General features: G+C 35.6%; 1 protein-coding gene across 8 annotated transcripts in view; it reads left to right on the forward strand.

The window, feature by feature from the left end:
- kmt2cb (lysine (K)-specific methyltransferase 2Cb) overlaps positions 1-14,938 on the forward strand; it is a 118,912-nt gene that overhangs the window by 75,996 nt on the left and 27,978 nt on the right. For 6 of the 8 annotated variants that reach the window (XM_039677731.2, XM_089131420.1, XM_089131422.1 and 3 more), the window contains 11 exons: positions 188-330; positions 4,076-4,241; positions 6,476-6,580; positions 8,153-8,200; positions 10,386-10,523; positions 10,614-10,646; positions 10,729-10,878; positions 12,390-12,534; positions 12,684-12,916; positions 13,151-13,224; positions 13,856-14,059. In XM_039677731.2, coding sequence (XP_039533665.2) covers positions 188-330; positions 4,076-4,241; positions 6,476-6,580; positions 8,153-8,200; positions 10,386-10,523; positions 10,614-10,646; positions 10,729-10,878; positions 12,390-12,534; positions 12,684-12,916; positions 13,151-13,224; positions 13,856-14,059 — 1,439 coding nt within the window. The remainder of the gene's footprint in view (positions 1-187; positions 331-4,075; positions 4,242-6,475; positions 6,581-8,152; positions 8,201-10,385; positions 10,524-10,613; positions 10,647-10,728; positions 10,879-12,389; positions 12,535-12,683; positions 12,917-13,150; positions 13,225-13,855; positions 14,060-14,938) is intronic. The other 2 variants (XM_089131421.1, XM_089131424.1) reach the window with 2 other exon arrangements.

A 14,938-nucleotide genomic window follows, 5' to 3' on the forward strand; every position in this document is an offset into this window, starting at 1 on the left:
ATCATTCAACACTTTGAGTAAGATGACTTTGCTATAGACTCATCTATTGATTGATATAGATAAAAGTTATTATTACAACAAAAATATATTGCGTTGATGTAGATGTAAAACTCACCTGCATAATTTTGGGATTATATACGATTTTGATGTAAAGAATTAATATGGTTTCTCTTTTCTGTCCTGATAGGCTGGGGTGACCAAGCGCCTGACACTCCGATTGATGAAAAACCTCCTTTGTCGGATTTTCACGACAATCCTGAGGTTAAAATACGGAAACGCTATAGGAAAAAGAAGACCAAACTGGAGGAGGCTTTTCCCACTTACCTACAGGTAATGGATTTATTCAGCTATTTGTTATTATTTTTAAGTCTTGTCAAATATACTTTTTAGTTTTTATCATATTTAGTCAACTTTGTCCTGTTTTTGTTTAGTCTATTTTTAGACAACTAAGGTCTGGTTTCACAGACAGGGCTTAGATTAAGCATGGATTAGCTCTTAGTTCAATTAAGACATTTAAGTAGCCTTAGAAAAAACAAAAAAACAAAGGTACTGATATATTTGTCAGTGCAAGTTGCTTTCAGTTAAACCAGCTCAGTTAAGACTATGCTTAAGCCTACTCTGTGATACGGGGTATACATGTCTGGGCATTTTAGTCAATGAAAACATAGTCACATTTTCATCGTGCTGCATAATGGTTAAACTGGTAATAATGATTATTTTGCTCAAAATTAATTGCAATGATTGTTGTCATTTGAGAATTTTATCAGAATTATTGCATTTTAATTAGGGCTGTGCAAAAATTAATTGCGATTAATCGCATCCAAAATAAAAGTCTGTGTTTACATAATATATTTGTGTGTGCTGTATATAATTATTTTGTATATATAAATACACACACATGCATGTATATATTTAAGAATTATTTGCACTTAAATTCTGTATATATATATATATATATATATACATAATCTATATTATATAAATATAAATATTTTATATATGAATAACACATTTTCTTAAATATACATGCATGTGTGTGTATTTATATATACAAAAAAATTGTATACAGTACACACAAATATATTATGTAAACACAGACTTTTATTTTGGATGTGATTAAATGCAACTAATTTTTGCACAGCCCTAATTTTAACCTATTATCACAAATCTCATACGCATCTTGTTCCATCATTTCATCATTTAAATGAACACTCTCTGTCTACATTATGAAAACTAGTAAAACAAGAAACTTTAACAAATATTAAACAGTTAAATTCCTAAAAGTAATTCCAATTATTCCACGTTTTTCCATTAAAACAACCGTAAATTCAGCAACCGCAATCGCAAAACAATATAGTCGAGATCTATGTTTGGATTTATTACAGTTCATCACTGGGAATCTTTGATTGCGTATTTAGTCACAGTAAATCGCGCAAGCGGCTCATGACAGAACACCGACTGGCTAAATTACACTTTCATTTAAGAAGAATATGGGTCATTCAGTGTAAGTTTGTGGGGTGTTGTTCGTAAATAAGTTACATCTGCTTAGAAAAGCTATAGCACATCTCTCCAAAACAAGCCACATGACATGAGATCATTTCTAAGCCTCAGTCTTCTGGAATCAATAGAAACTTTTCAGCAGTAAATTCCAGGGATGTCACTGGGCAACTGCTACAGATGTACAGGGAGATGCCACTGCTTTTAGTGGACTTTAGAGCACTCTGCTAGGTGATCTGGGAGCTTGTCTAGCCGAGTTTGGCATGTGGACTCTTAGGGAGGTGATGTCATTTACCCAGCTCAAAACTGATGTTTGAAAGCTACAACAGATTGATTTTTTTTAATCTTAAGGCTTTGTCCTTTTGCACTCACTTGCATACTTATAAATGTATGTCACTAAGCATAACTTATGACAAAAATTTTAGCCCTATATCATATGAGTCAATCTGTAAAGCATCATACAGTATTTTCTGCTGGACATTGGTATATTAATCATGTGGAAGCCTATTTTGAGATGCTGTGCATCACACTAAGGATGCATCAAATTGATGAAAAGTGGCGGTAAAGACATTTGTAATGTTAAAAAATTTACTTTACCTTCTATTTATGAAGGAATCCTTTCATAAAAATAGAAAGCAGCACAAATGTTTTCAACATTGATAATAATAAGAAGAAATGTTTCTTGAGCATCAAATCATCATATTAGAATGATTTCTGAAGGATCATGTGACACTGAAGACTGGAGTAATGATTTGACATCACAGGATTAAACTTTTTTTTTCACACTACAGGTTTTACTGTATTTTTGTATTTCAAATAAATGCAAACTTGGTGAACGTACTTCTTTCAAAAACATTTTTTTTTTTACAAAATGTTACCGACCCCAAACACTTGATCAGTTGTGTAAATATTAACGAAAGGCACATCATCTTGTCAGATCATTTCCTATTTATATCTGGATGATGATGCTTCAAAAAAAAATAAAAATAAATTATGAACATGAATAATAAACCACTCACCATTGTTCAAGTAAAAAAAAAAGATTCAAATCAGTAAAACTATTATGAAGCAAATACAGTAATTCTGACTCTACATTTGAATTAAAGGAGCCACTTTCAAAGTCACACATCAGTTGAATTCTCTATTAATGCGGCGCATGTAAAAACAAGTCAACTTCTGCTGTTCTTATCAACACCCTTTAATACATCCAGCCTTGTATTTTCATATAACTTCATGTTTGACCATGCACAAAGCAGGTCCGCACACTGATAGCTGCACAAATGTATTTACCACTGTATAAAAGATTTAATTCCGTCACACGTTGTATTACACCATCGTATGGACCAGCTCAAGAAACCTAGAACGGATGAGATGGGAATGACGTAATTGGATGGTTGAGCTAATGCTAGCTCCTGCATCAACACTGAGAAAATCCAGCCTAAAGGTGCTTCTCAGAAGAGCCACTTCAAATCAATTATTGAAAATGGAGGCTTTTAATGTCTCAGCCAGGCAGGTTCCTGAGAGCTGGAGGCTGTCAGGTTAGCTGAACTGAAATGACAGAACAGGCAAGTCATATTACGGCCGATACAGCACGCATGTTGTTTTCATGCTTGCACACGTGCAGCGGCGTGTCTTTGTGGATTGTGCGTCCTGCGGGATACGAGGCAGGATGAAACATGAGCTCATTTGAGGGGGTCCCATAACGTGACAGTCAGCTCAGACAAACACAGAGCCATCTGGAAAATCTCCTCTGAAAGATACTCTATCAACAATGCTTTCATAACAAATGATAACAGCACAATTCGAGTATTCCTCTTCAGAAGATTCGCTCTGAATGTCAGGATCATCCGAAGGGCAGGACTGTTGTCTTTGACATTGTGTTTTCCCAAAATATGACACTTAATACTTAAAAATATATGTATATTAAATGTTAATACTAGGCAAAGTCTTCTATGCTCAACAAGGCTGCATTTATTTGTTCAGAAGTACAATAAAAACAGCAATATTGTGAAATAATAAATAATCTATTTTTATTTATCTATTTTCATTTATTTGAGTTTTCAGCATCATTACTCAATGTCTTTGATTTTTTTTGACTAATTTAGTGCATCCTTCATGAATGAAATTATTAATTTCTTGTAATTAAAGGCTTGAATCAGTGAATCAGACTGATTCGATCAATGATTCATTAACAAATTGGTCTGAATTTGAATGTTTTAAACAAAACAAAAAATAACTTGTTTGATTAACATAAGTAGGTCATGGGTAATAAACATTTTCCTTTTTGAAATATTCTGTAGTATAATGGATTACTGACTTGTTACGTTTTTGTGTATACACCTTTTATTATCATTAAATTGTATTATATGCTGTATCTGCATTTTATGGGCCATGAGATGCTCTCTAATATTGGCATTAAAAAACCCATAATGGTTGACCACTAGTCTGAACAGTTATTGCTCAATTTATGAAAGCCATAATTTTTTAAAACCCATTTATCATCTTTACTAGATGGACAAATCAGTCACCTTGCTTATTTTATGCTGAAGGATGCCCACTCCAATCTCTTCTCTTTCAGGAGGCCTTTTTTGGGAAAGACCTGCTGGACAAGAGCAAACAGAGCAGGCAGGAAACCACACGGCTGCTAGAAGATGACCGAGACAGGAAACAGCTCACGGCCAATCAGATGAAGCCATTGTCAAACGCATCATCAGCACCGCTGCCCAGTAAAGCAGTAGCAGCACGTACGTTTCTCAGAGCTTGCTGGTGCAATCACACACACATGTTGCAGCCTTTTTGTCTCTTTCTGTTTGTGTCTTTTTTTTTTCCATTTGACATCCAAACCCAGTCTGATTCATAAATATATTTCCCTTGAAGTCGATAGGAATATTAAATAGACCCCATTTACTTTCTTTACACACATTGCTGGAATGGGTGCCGGCGGATTCACTGACTCCATAAGTAAAATGGGTTGAGAGTGCAATTTCATGTTGACTTTAAATTTGTCTAAACAATTTAGACCATTTTCCTGGAGTACAAAAGTCAGGGTTATGTCTATGTCTGTTTAGATTAATCATAATTTGGTTTAGTTTTGCCCTGCGTTCCTTGCTCATTAGTTTCTGATTAATCCTTAATTTCTTTTCCTGTAAATTAGCCCTCCCTGGGTATTTAAAGGAGTAGTTCATTAAAAAAAAAACTTTTGCTGATAATTTACTCACCCCCATGTCATCCAAGATGTCCATGTCTTTCTTTCTTCATTCGAAAATAAATTAAGGTTTTTGATGAAAACATTCCAGGTTTTTAATGAACTTAATTGGGAACCAAATGGTTCAATGTCCAAATGAGAGTTTCGGTGCAGCTTCAAATGGCTTTAAACGACACCAGACGATGAATAAGGGTCTTATCTAGCGAAACGATCACTCATTTAAAAAATGACTCGAAAAACGATTTTTTCATTTTGATGAACGAGTTCGAACAGGAGAGTCATGAACGCGCATCACAGAACAGAGCAAGGTGAGCAATTTTGCTTATAAGTTATAAAACTCAAACTTTTTTATTTATTTTTTGAATTACAGATTGTTTCGTTTGATAAGACCTTTATTCATGGTCTGGTGTCGTTTAAAGCCCTTTGAAGCTGCACTGAAACTCTCATTTGGACCTTGAACCGTTTGGTTCCCAATGAAGTCCATTATATGGAGAAAAATCCTGGAATGTTTTCATCAAAAACCTTCATTTCTTTTCGACTGAAGAAAGAAAGACATGGACATCTTGGATGACATGGGGGCAGTGGTGGAATGTAACGAAGTACAAATACTTCGTTACTTTACTTAAGTACATTTTTCACGTATCTTTACTTTACTTAAGTACAATAAATAGTGCCTACTTTTTACTTTTACTTCGTTGCATTTTGCAGCAATTATTATACTTTCTACTCCACTACATTTCTACAACTTCTGTTACATTTTCGTTACATTTTCTGATCAGTTTTTCCCCTGCCAAAACGTAATCTGACCGTCGAGCCCGTTCTCATCCTAAAGCGCCATATCGGACGCTTTTGCAAAAGCTTATATCCAACGCACATGGCACCCTTTAACGTGAAATGAGACGCAGATATATTTGGGTAGATGGCGCCCTAGTGGTCTAACCCTTACACCAGTGACGTTTGGTTGCCATGGATACAGTATATCAACCCGGCAGTATATCAACAGCACGGCCGGTCACACTAAATGCGTCTCGCACGCAGTGTGTTTATCGTGCAACTCATACGCGAAAATTTGTTTTTACGTGCATAGGAAACACACCGTGTGTAATATATGTTTGGTTTGGTTAGGATTATGGCAAGCCAAGAGGTTCAGAATTACACCATAAATGAATCGCGTTTACTGCCAAACATATTAACATATAGTAAGGATAAGCATGATATTGCCTAATTGCAAGCTTGTTTCAGAAATGGTGACGTTTTTTCCATCATTATTGAACATCATTATAGGAGTAGGCTATTAGGTTGAATGAGTTAGAATTAAATGTTTTATTAATCATTAGAAAATAGACATTAAGATAATAAATTGTTATGCAAGTACTTTTACTTTTAATACTAAAAGTACATTTAAAATAAAGTACTTTTTACTCTTTACTTAAGTATGGTTGTCATTGTGTTACTTCTACTTTTACTAAAGTAAATATTTATCTGGGTATTTGTACTTTTACTTAAGTACTGAGATTCAGTACTTCCTCCACCACTGCATGGGGGCGAGTAAATTATCAGCAAAGTGAACTACTCCTTTAAGCCCTTTAGTTCTTTTTCCGGTATAGTCTATGGTTTAACTTAGTTGTGTTCTCCTAAATTTCTTCCTGTATTTATGGGTTATTTGAAGACTGTTTATTTCTCTGAATGTCCTGCGTCGTGCGCTTCGTACCACACACGTGACTACAATCATTAGGCCCTTATAATTACTTCCTGCTTTATCCGCATCCACAGAAAACTCTGTGGAGCCTCTAGTGGACCTCTCCGAAGAGCTGAAATCAGACACAGAGCTGCTGGGAATGTTTTCTGATAACAATGGAAAGCAAACAGAGGAGCCCGGTAGGCCATTATGACTGTCTCTAAACATTTGAGAAGAAATGACAGCACATCTTTGCTGTTCTGATGAGCCCCTTCAATGGGGTCCAGCTCTAACTCTTAATATTGTCAGTGTCTGGGAATCTGCTTTGAAATGGGAACTTCATAAGTTCATCATGTTCTCGTAATCTTAAAAACCCTGTGATATAAAGGCATGTGCTTAGATGACAGATATAAAGTATGCCTGTTAATGAATGTTCATATAGCCTAAAGGTTACGTTTTTTGGGGTTGTCAAACGTAGCACGTTGGCACATGCAATCTATTTAGCAGCGTTAATTATTTTTGACGCCGTTAGCACATTAACGCGTAACTCTTAATTTATTCGGTGTAATTTTTAAACATCGCCCTTCAATACACGCGTACAATAAAGCGCAGTATGCATTTCTCGGTAAATGGAGAAAGACTTGCGTTTAATTTAATTATAAATCAAACCCAAATGGGGGTGTTTAACAAAAGTAATTTGCATTGTATGGTGGAACTTTATTACTATAAACATGGTAAACACTGTTATTCTTGCACTTTGAAATGAATTTTTGGTGTGTTTTAGCTTACCTCAAGGGCATCCAAGATGTAGGTGTCTTTGTTTCCACAGTATTTTCAATTTTGATATTTTTAGGTCAAACCGTTCTTGTCTGTCAGTCATATAATGGAGGTCTATGGTCACCACCTCAAAGAGCATGCACAGAGAAGTCCAAATTAAACATGATTTAATGACTCGTAAATGTAAGTACACATTTATTTATTTATTCATTTATTCATTTATTTACGTTTTTACCTCTTGTTGTTACCACAGCCACGTCCAAATGATCTGTGGTAACAACAAGAGGTAAAAACAATATAAATACTGCTCGTATTCTCACACAAACCGCTCGTTTCGTGTCTTAGGCCATCAATGTGTACTTACATTTATGAGTCATTAAATCATGTTTAATTTGGACTTCTTTGTGCATGCTCTTTGAGGTGGTGACCATAGACCTCCATTATATGACTGACAGACAAGAACGGTTTGACCTAAAAATATCAAAATTGAAAATACTGTGGAAACAAAGACACCTACATCTTGGAAAAATCATTTCAAAGTGAACTATCCCTTAAATGTGAACAGGTCAGCGGCAAAAACAACTGTACACATGTAGAATTTTGTCCATAAAGTGTGTATAAAATAGTTTTAGTCCATGATTGCACATTTGCAATTTCTGTACGCGTTTCCCATGAGTTTATTGCAGATTGAGAAATATATAATATTTTATTTGTGAGACTCTACAGCAGAAATACACCTCTAATGTATTATAGTGTACGGTCAGAAGTTCATATCACAAAATAAACTTTGTTTGAAATATATAATAACATTTTTTTTAATCTAAATATTTAATAACCTATAAGAGATTGTCTTTTCATTTTGTTAATTTTTTTGGCATTTGCATATTTCATTTTTAGCTCATTTTGATTTACATTGTGTATGAATCATCTGCAAAATCTTTCTTTTTCTCTTCACTGTGCTGATCCCTCATTGTGTTTGGTTTGGGTCTTTGTAGGTCTTGATTTTTGCCCTTTCCAAGTTGAGTACTCTCCTTCACCATTTGGTAAGAGCTCATGATCATGTTTTTTTTTATTATTATTATTTTCTTTTTCTTCTATTCTCTCACACCCTTTTGCTTGGTTTATATTGGCACATTACTGCTTGATTGTTGACACATCACTCACAATGTTTACTGCACCTGAATCCAACCATTATGTGTCTGCAGTCTATTTAGTTTCACTAAGTAAAACTTCCCATAATGGACAGCAGCAATCCAGTGCTAGATTAACAGAATGTGGTCAAGGACGCTTCTCTTGTACCCGTACAGAACTGAGATGTTCTATAGACCGGCATTTCAGAAAACCGAAGACACTGATGAATGGCCTTCCTCCCATGAAGAACAGCCAGGGCCTCTTTCTGAATATATAAGTGAAAAATGGGTGCTCTGTTCCTCTGAGATCCACCTAGTCCTTGGTTTGATGAAAAGGAACCAACTCAGTAATTTGTGAAAGATGTTGAGCTATCATCCCTGCTGTAAAAACAGCCTTGGAGGACGAGGTGGCCTGACCTCCCACAAAGCCTACAGTTATATTTCTAGTTGAATTTTTTGCAGCACTAAGTTGTTTATTCAGTTTTGTCCATATGTCAGATATAATGGCAGATAACAAGATCCACAAACTGCTCCTGTCCAATTTTGCTGATTAGTTTCAGTTTCAGGGATAGTTTACCTGAAAAGTTATGTCATCACCTACTCACTCTCATTTATTGTCATTCTAAACCTGTATAATTTTCAGTGACACTTTACTTGAAGGGGTGTGCGTAAGACTAACATGACACCTTCATAATCATGACATGACGTATGTTATGAATATGAAGGAAGGTTTATGCATGTTTGTGACAAGTGTCATCATTTATGACATTTTTAATGCAAATATATATATATATATATATATATATATATTATATTCACACACATGTACTATATAACTATAATAATACAATTATTTATGACCTTAAGATTATTCTATTAAGAGCATGGTTTTCTTATACAAAACTATATTATATATAATGGTTACTGTATGAAAAAACATTTTCATGGTTTTACTACAAAAACCATGGTTCATTTTATGGTTACTATGGTTTTACTACAAAAATCAAGGTTCATTTTATAGTTACTATGGTTTAACTACAAAAACCATGGTTAAACCAAGGTTATTGTAGTAAAAACCATGGTTTGATTGTAGTTACTATGGTTTTACTGTAGAAACCATAGTTATACTATGGTTCATTTTGTAGTTAATATGGTTTTACTACAAAAACCATGGTTAAACTATGGTTCATTTTGTAGTTACTATGGTTTTACTACAAAAACCACAGTTAAACCATGGTTACTATAAAAAAAAACATAGTTACTACAAAAAAATCATGGTTAATTTTCGTAAGGGATGAGAGTTTAAGATGTCTTTGTTATGATAACTTGATATAAACCAATACATCATAACCTGTCAGTGTCTTTGTCTTGACAACTTGACATTACTAAGACAACACAACCTGTCATAAACATGACATAGCAGATTCATTATCAAACTTAAGAAACCATTTAGCTTTATTGGTTAACATTACATTAAACTGTCAGGTTGGTTTTGACATTGGCTGTCATGAAGCCATTATAACTCTTTAATGACAAATTAAATTTGTACCACTGTTGAGGTCACGAAAAATATCCATGACACAGTTATCCAATGTCAAAGCCAACCACATGACAATTTAACTTAATTTTATGACACTGACAGGTTATGACGTTATGGTTTATGTCAAGATGTCATAACAAAGACATCTTAAACAATGTCATATTTGCATTCAAAATGTCGAAAGACTTTATATTCAAGACAAATGTCATGTCATGGTTATGAAGGTGTCATGTCAATCTTATGCACTCCCCTTCAAGTAAAGTGTTTTCTTATAGAGAACACAATTTATATATTTGAAGAATGCTTAAACTGTTTTTTTTTTGTAAAATGGAAATCAATGTGAACTAAAATAACATTGGACCCCACTGACTTTTGTTAAATGGAAGAAAACAATACAAAATGAGGGTGAGTAAATTAACATTTTTATTTTAGGGTAAACTATTCCTTACGTTTTTGAAGATCCACCGTGACAATTTCCCAATTTCAGGACATCAGGGTCCAGTGACATGTTGAGATGAGCGTGACCGTATTTCTGTGTTTTTCTGTATGTTTGTATAGGTCTGGACGTTGCTCCTTTAACAGAAGATGCAGCTGCCTCATCTCAAACTCACCTAGGCCGAACTTACTCGCGTCAGGTGCCCGAGGAGCCACTGGATGGCATCTTAAGCCCTGAACTGGACAAGATGGTCACTGATGGTCTGTATATAACAAATGTATTCATTGTTGAATAGTAATGTTCGGTCCTGACGCATCTAAATGTAAACACTGAATCTTTCTGCCGTACAGAATCAATACTCAGCAGACTCTACAAAATACCAGGTAGGTTATATACTCAAAGCACCAACTGCCAGAGGGAATGTTAATTCGTTGGGTTGTTAACAACAGACCTATTTCCTTGCAGAGCTTGGTGGGAAGGATGTGGAGGATCTCTTCTCAGCTGTCCTGAGTCCCAGCACCAGCCAACCTCCTCAGATGCATCAACAGATCCAGGGAGCTCAAACCCTGCATGGTCCCCCGGGCCATGGTTTACATCCCTCCCAACCAAACTCAGGTTTGTTGCTGGAAAATAATCAATGTTATGCTTGAGTGATATGGTTGAGACTGAAAGTAATGTTCGTCTATGTAAATTTAAAGGTGATGTGTGTCATCTTTTCCATGTTAAAACATTCCCATATTGATTTGAATTTGCACAGACAACTATAAATGTGACATTCATAAGTTGGCTTCTAAAAGTGATTCCTAGCCTTGAAATCTAGACGCACCCTAGCGGCAGCAGAAGTTATTTCGCAGCCAGTGTGCTCTAGCAACTCTCCATAGACTTTTTAGCTGGAAAAAACAAACTCTGGTCTGGCCAATCACATCGCGTATAGAGTCGGCGGGCGGGCTTAACATAATGACGACAGAGTTGCGATGGTTCACTGCTACGTGAAAACAAAGAATGGCTTTCGATTTGGCTTTTACCGCTACTCTGGATGATTCGAACTTAAGCTTTTATTTGAAACCAGAACAAAGAACAGCACTTGAGTCATTAAAAAAAAAAAAAAGATGTGTTCGGAGTTTTGCCGACTGGATACGGTAAAAGTTTAATATATCAACTTGGGACTCAGTCGTCACCTTCTTCGTTGCTCTGATTGGTTGTAGCGCTATCCAATTGCGTGCAGAGAGAATTCTCTTTATAGAGAGTTTATCCCGCCCATCGGATTTAGCCCTGCCAATGATGAATGAAGTGATTCCCCAATCCATGGTTCCAATGAATATTCGCAAACAGCATTGGAAAGTTTGGAAAGGAACTACTGCTCTCAACATGTGTTTAAGTTTTTGATTACGCAAAGTTTTTATTGTTGTGGTTAATGTGGACTAATAAGCAAGCAAACATGCAGTACAATCTTTATTGTTCATTTCACACACACACACACACACACACACACATATATATATATATATATATATGTATGTACAAATTACATTCTACATCTTTTAGTTTGTCAAGAGAATAAAAGCACTGTTTTGAGAGAGCGATGTAATTGTGAACCTGTGAATGAATCAAAAATGGATTCAAGAAACCTGTTTGATTGACAACAGTTATAGTTTTTGTAATTTGTTGGGGGTGGTAGTTGTGCAAAAATCACACATTTCACCTTTAAAGCTACACTGTGTGATTTTTACCGCCATCTAGCGGTGAAAAGGTATATGACCATCCAGGGAATATTAGTTTCTGTTCCTCTCAATTCCGATTTCGTACGAAAATACTTTATTACTTGAACGAAGTAAATAAACATTAATGAGCACACATGTTTTTGAAAGAAGTGTTTTTAGCTAAGAATAAACTAAAAGTTACACAGTGTAGTTTTAACAGAATACTCTGGGTTTTGTACCAACTCAGTTGCTGGAATCTGTGGCATTTTGAATAATCCCTCAAGTGCATTACTGTAAACACGTTTTTTTTCTGAAGATTTTCATTCTCAGATGAACCAAACTGTCACAATACGTTGTGATAAATCTTGAAGGCCAGGCATTGTTTTCTGCACTGTTGGTCAGTTGTATTGATATGTTTTTGTACAGGAATGTCTTCACGAATACCAGTGATGAATGGTTTGATGGAACCCAAACAGGAGTTTTCACAGTCCTCGATTGGTCCTGGATCAGGGCCTGAAATGGCTCGAAATATACCCTCAATCCAGCGCATGCCTTTCTCAGACAATCTTAGGTCAGTTATGAGTATATTTGTTTCAGACAAATGCACACACACACACACACACACATATCTAAATTGCAGTAAAATGTTCTTGTTCAGTATTTAAAAATATTGTGGCCTAGTTAGATAAAATCATATCTGTCGTTATATCCACTGTGAAGGGACAGGAAGTTCAATCTGATAGCGCAGGAGACTGCTGGTCCGTGGTCCGCTACAGGCTCATCTTCTGCATCTGCTCCAGCCGCTGCCTCGGAAGTGGAGGGAGACTCCATGTCCACTGCACAGAAAAGCACTCTGAAGTGGGAGAAAGAGGAAATGCTCGGAGAGCTTGCCACTGTTGCACCCGTCCTGTACACTAATGTCAACTTCCCAAACCTCAAGGAGGAATATCCAGGTGTGCGAAGAGAATTTAAAGTGATCGGTCAAATGCAGCTTTGAAAAACATGAATTTCCGTTAGCAGCCCATTTTACTTTATTTATTCAATGTGTAATCTGACAAATTATATATTGAAGTAAATAAGATCTGTTTTGATTTACATATTGACCTTAAAGGACACCGTCTCATCTTAATGTCTCTCAATGTTATTCTTCTAATAGATCATTTTATTTTTATGTTATAACCTTACAGATTGGTCAACACGAGTAAAACAAATCGCAAAACTGTGGAGAAAAGCAAGTTCACAGGACCGGGCTCCATATGTGGTAAGTTGGACCGTATCAGCTGTAATACAACGAGGACATCATCATCACATTATTATGCTATGACAAAAAGTACTTTGTAGTTTAGCAACACTGTAAAATGCCTCTCTCCTCGGCTATTTAAGGGCCTACAAAATGTAGATAGAAATTTTGGGATAAATTACAGAAAAGAGCAGCATACTGTATATTGTTTTTGTGTTTTGGAAAGCTGGTTTGCTGGTGAACCAGCACATGCAGTGTTTTGAATGCTTGTCGACTAGCTTCACTTGCTAAATTTTGCTGGTTAATAACATGGCTATGATGGTCTACCCACTAGATCAGCATCAGACCACTACTAAGCAGCATAAATTAGCATGGAATTTATTTCAGCAGGGTATAGGGACACTTTAGTGTTTCTCAAAGTCAAAAGAATAAACTGGGCCCAAGGAGCTCATTACAGTCTAAAAGAGAGAAATAAAAAATAAAAAAAGATATGATTAAAGGGAACATTACCTTGACATGAAGGAGTCTAGGCCTACTTAATATAACAATAAAAAAGCTTTTAGATAATTAATCTTAAAACCATGTAGTTTTAGCAAATGAATGCAACCTGCATGACTTAATCAAACCTGCATGACTACTCTACCATTCACAGCAAAAGGCCAGAGATAACAGGGCAGCCCTACGCATTAACAAGGTCCAAATGTCCAACGAGACCATTAAGCGGCAGCCGACCCTGCCCCAGCAGCCTCTAGAAGAGTTTGATCCTGCTATTCCACCCCTGGACCCAGAGTTACTGTTCAAAGATCCACTAAAGCACAAGGAATCAGAACATGAACAAGAATGGAAGTTCAGACAGGTAAGTCTAATATTGGAATGTGTTTGGAAAATGGCTAAATGACATCTCAACAAACTAAACATACCACCGGACCCTGATGTCCTGAAATTGGGTTTGTCATGGTAGATTTTCAGAAATTAAAGGAATAGTTTACCCAAAAATAAAAATGTTAATTTACTCACCCTCATGTTGTTACAAATCTGTATGCCTGTTCTTCTTGTGGACTGCAAAATAATATATTATATATATATTTTAAACTGTTTGCAACACATTTTCAGCTGCATTTACAGTGAGCTACAATTTTTAATCTTGTTGAAATGTTTGCAGAAGCGACCTTCAAAATAAACTCTACCACAGCATTTATTTCAGCGGGCAGAAAAGAATATGAACATTTTTTTGAAATGTCATGTTCTTCAAACATAAATTCACACAAGATCTCGTCATAACTTCAAATGAACTACATCCATGTTCTCTTTTGCCTAGAAATAAATAAACTGGTCAAATGACGTAAAAAAATATAGGCTGCTCGGTTATCGGGCAAAAATCATAATTACAAATATTATGGTCAATATTGAAATCACGATTATTTAAAGGGATACTCCACTTTTTTTTTTTTTTGAAATATGCTCATTTTACAATTCCCCCAGAGTTAAACAGTTGAGTTTTACCGTTTTCGAATCCATTCAGCCAATTTTCTGATATTTAGAAGAATATCAGTGACCAGACAGTTTCTGGTCCCATTGACTTTCATAGTAGGATCCAATTATTGGTGGGCGATATGATCAATGGTTATTTCATGATATGAGTAATTTTAGTAAATCAGTAAAATTTCTCAATTTTCAATAGGCTACTTCAGCAAAACCTGTTAGTTAAGTAATGTAGCTAAGTAAAAGGTCCTCA

Source organism: Pimephales promelas, chromosome 5 (genome assembly GCF_988280905.1).
Source record: "Pimephales promelas chromosome 5, fPimPro1.hap1.1, whole genome shotgun sequence".
Classification (NCBI taxonomy): domain Eukaryota; kingdom Metazoa; phylum Chordata; class Actinopteri; order Cypriniformes; family Leuciscidae; genus Pimephales; species Pimephales promelas.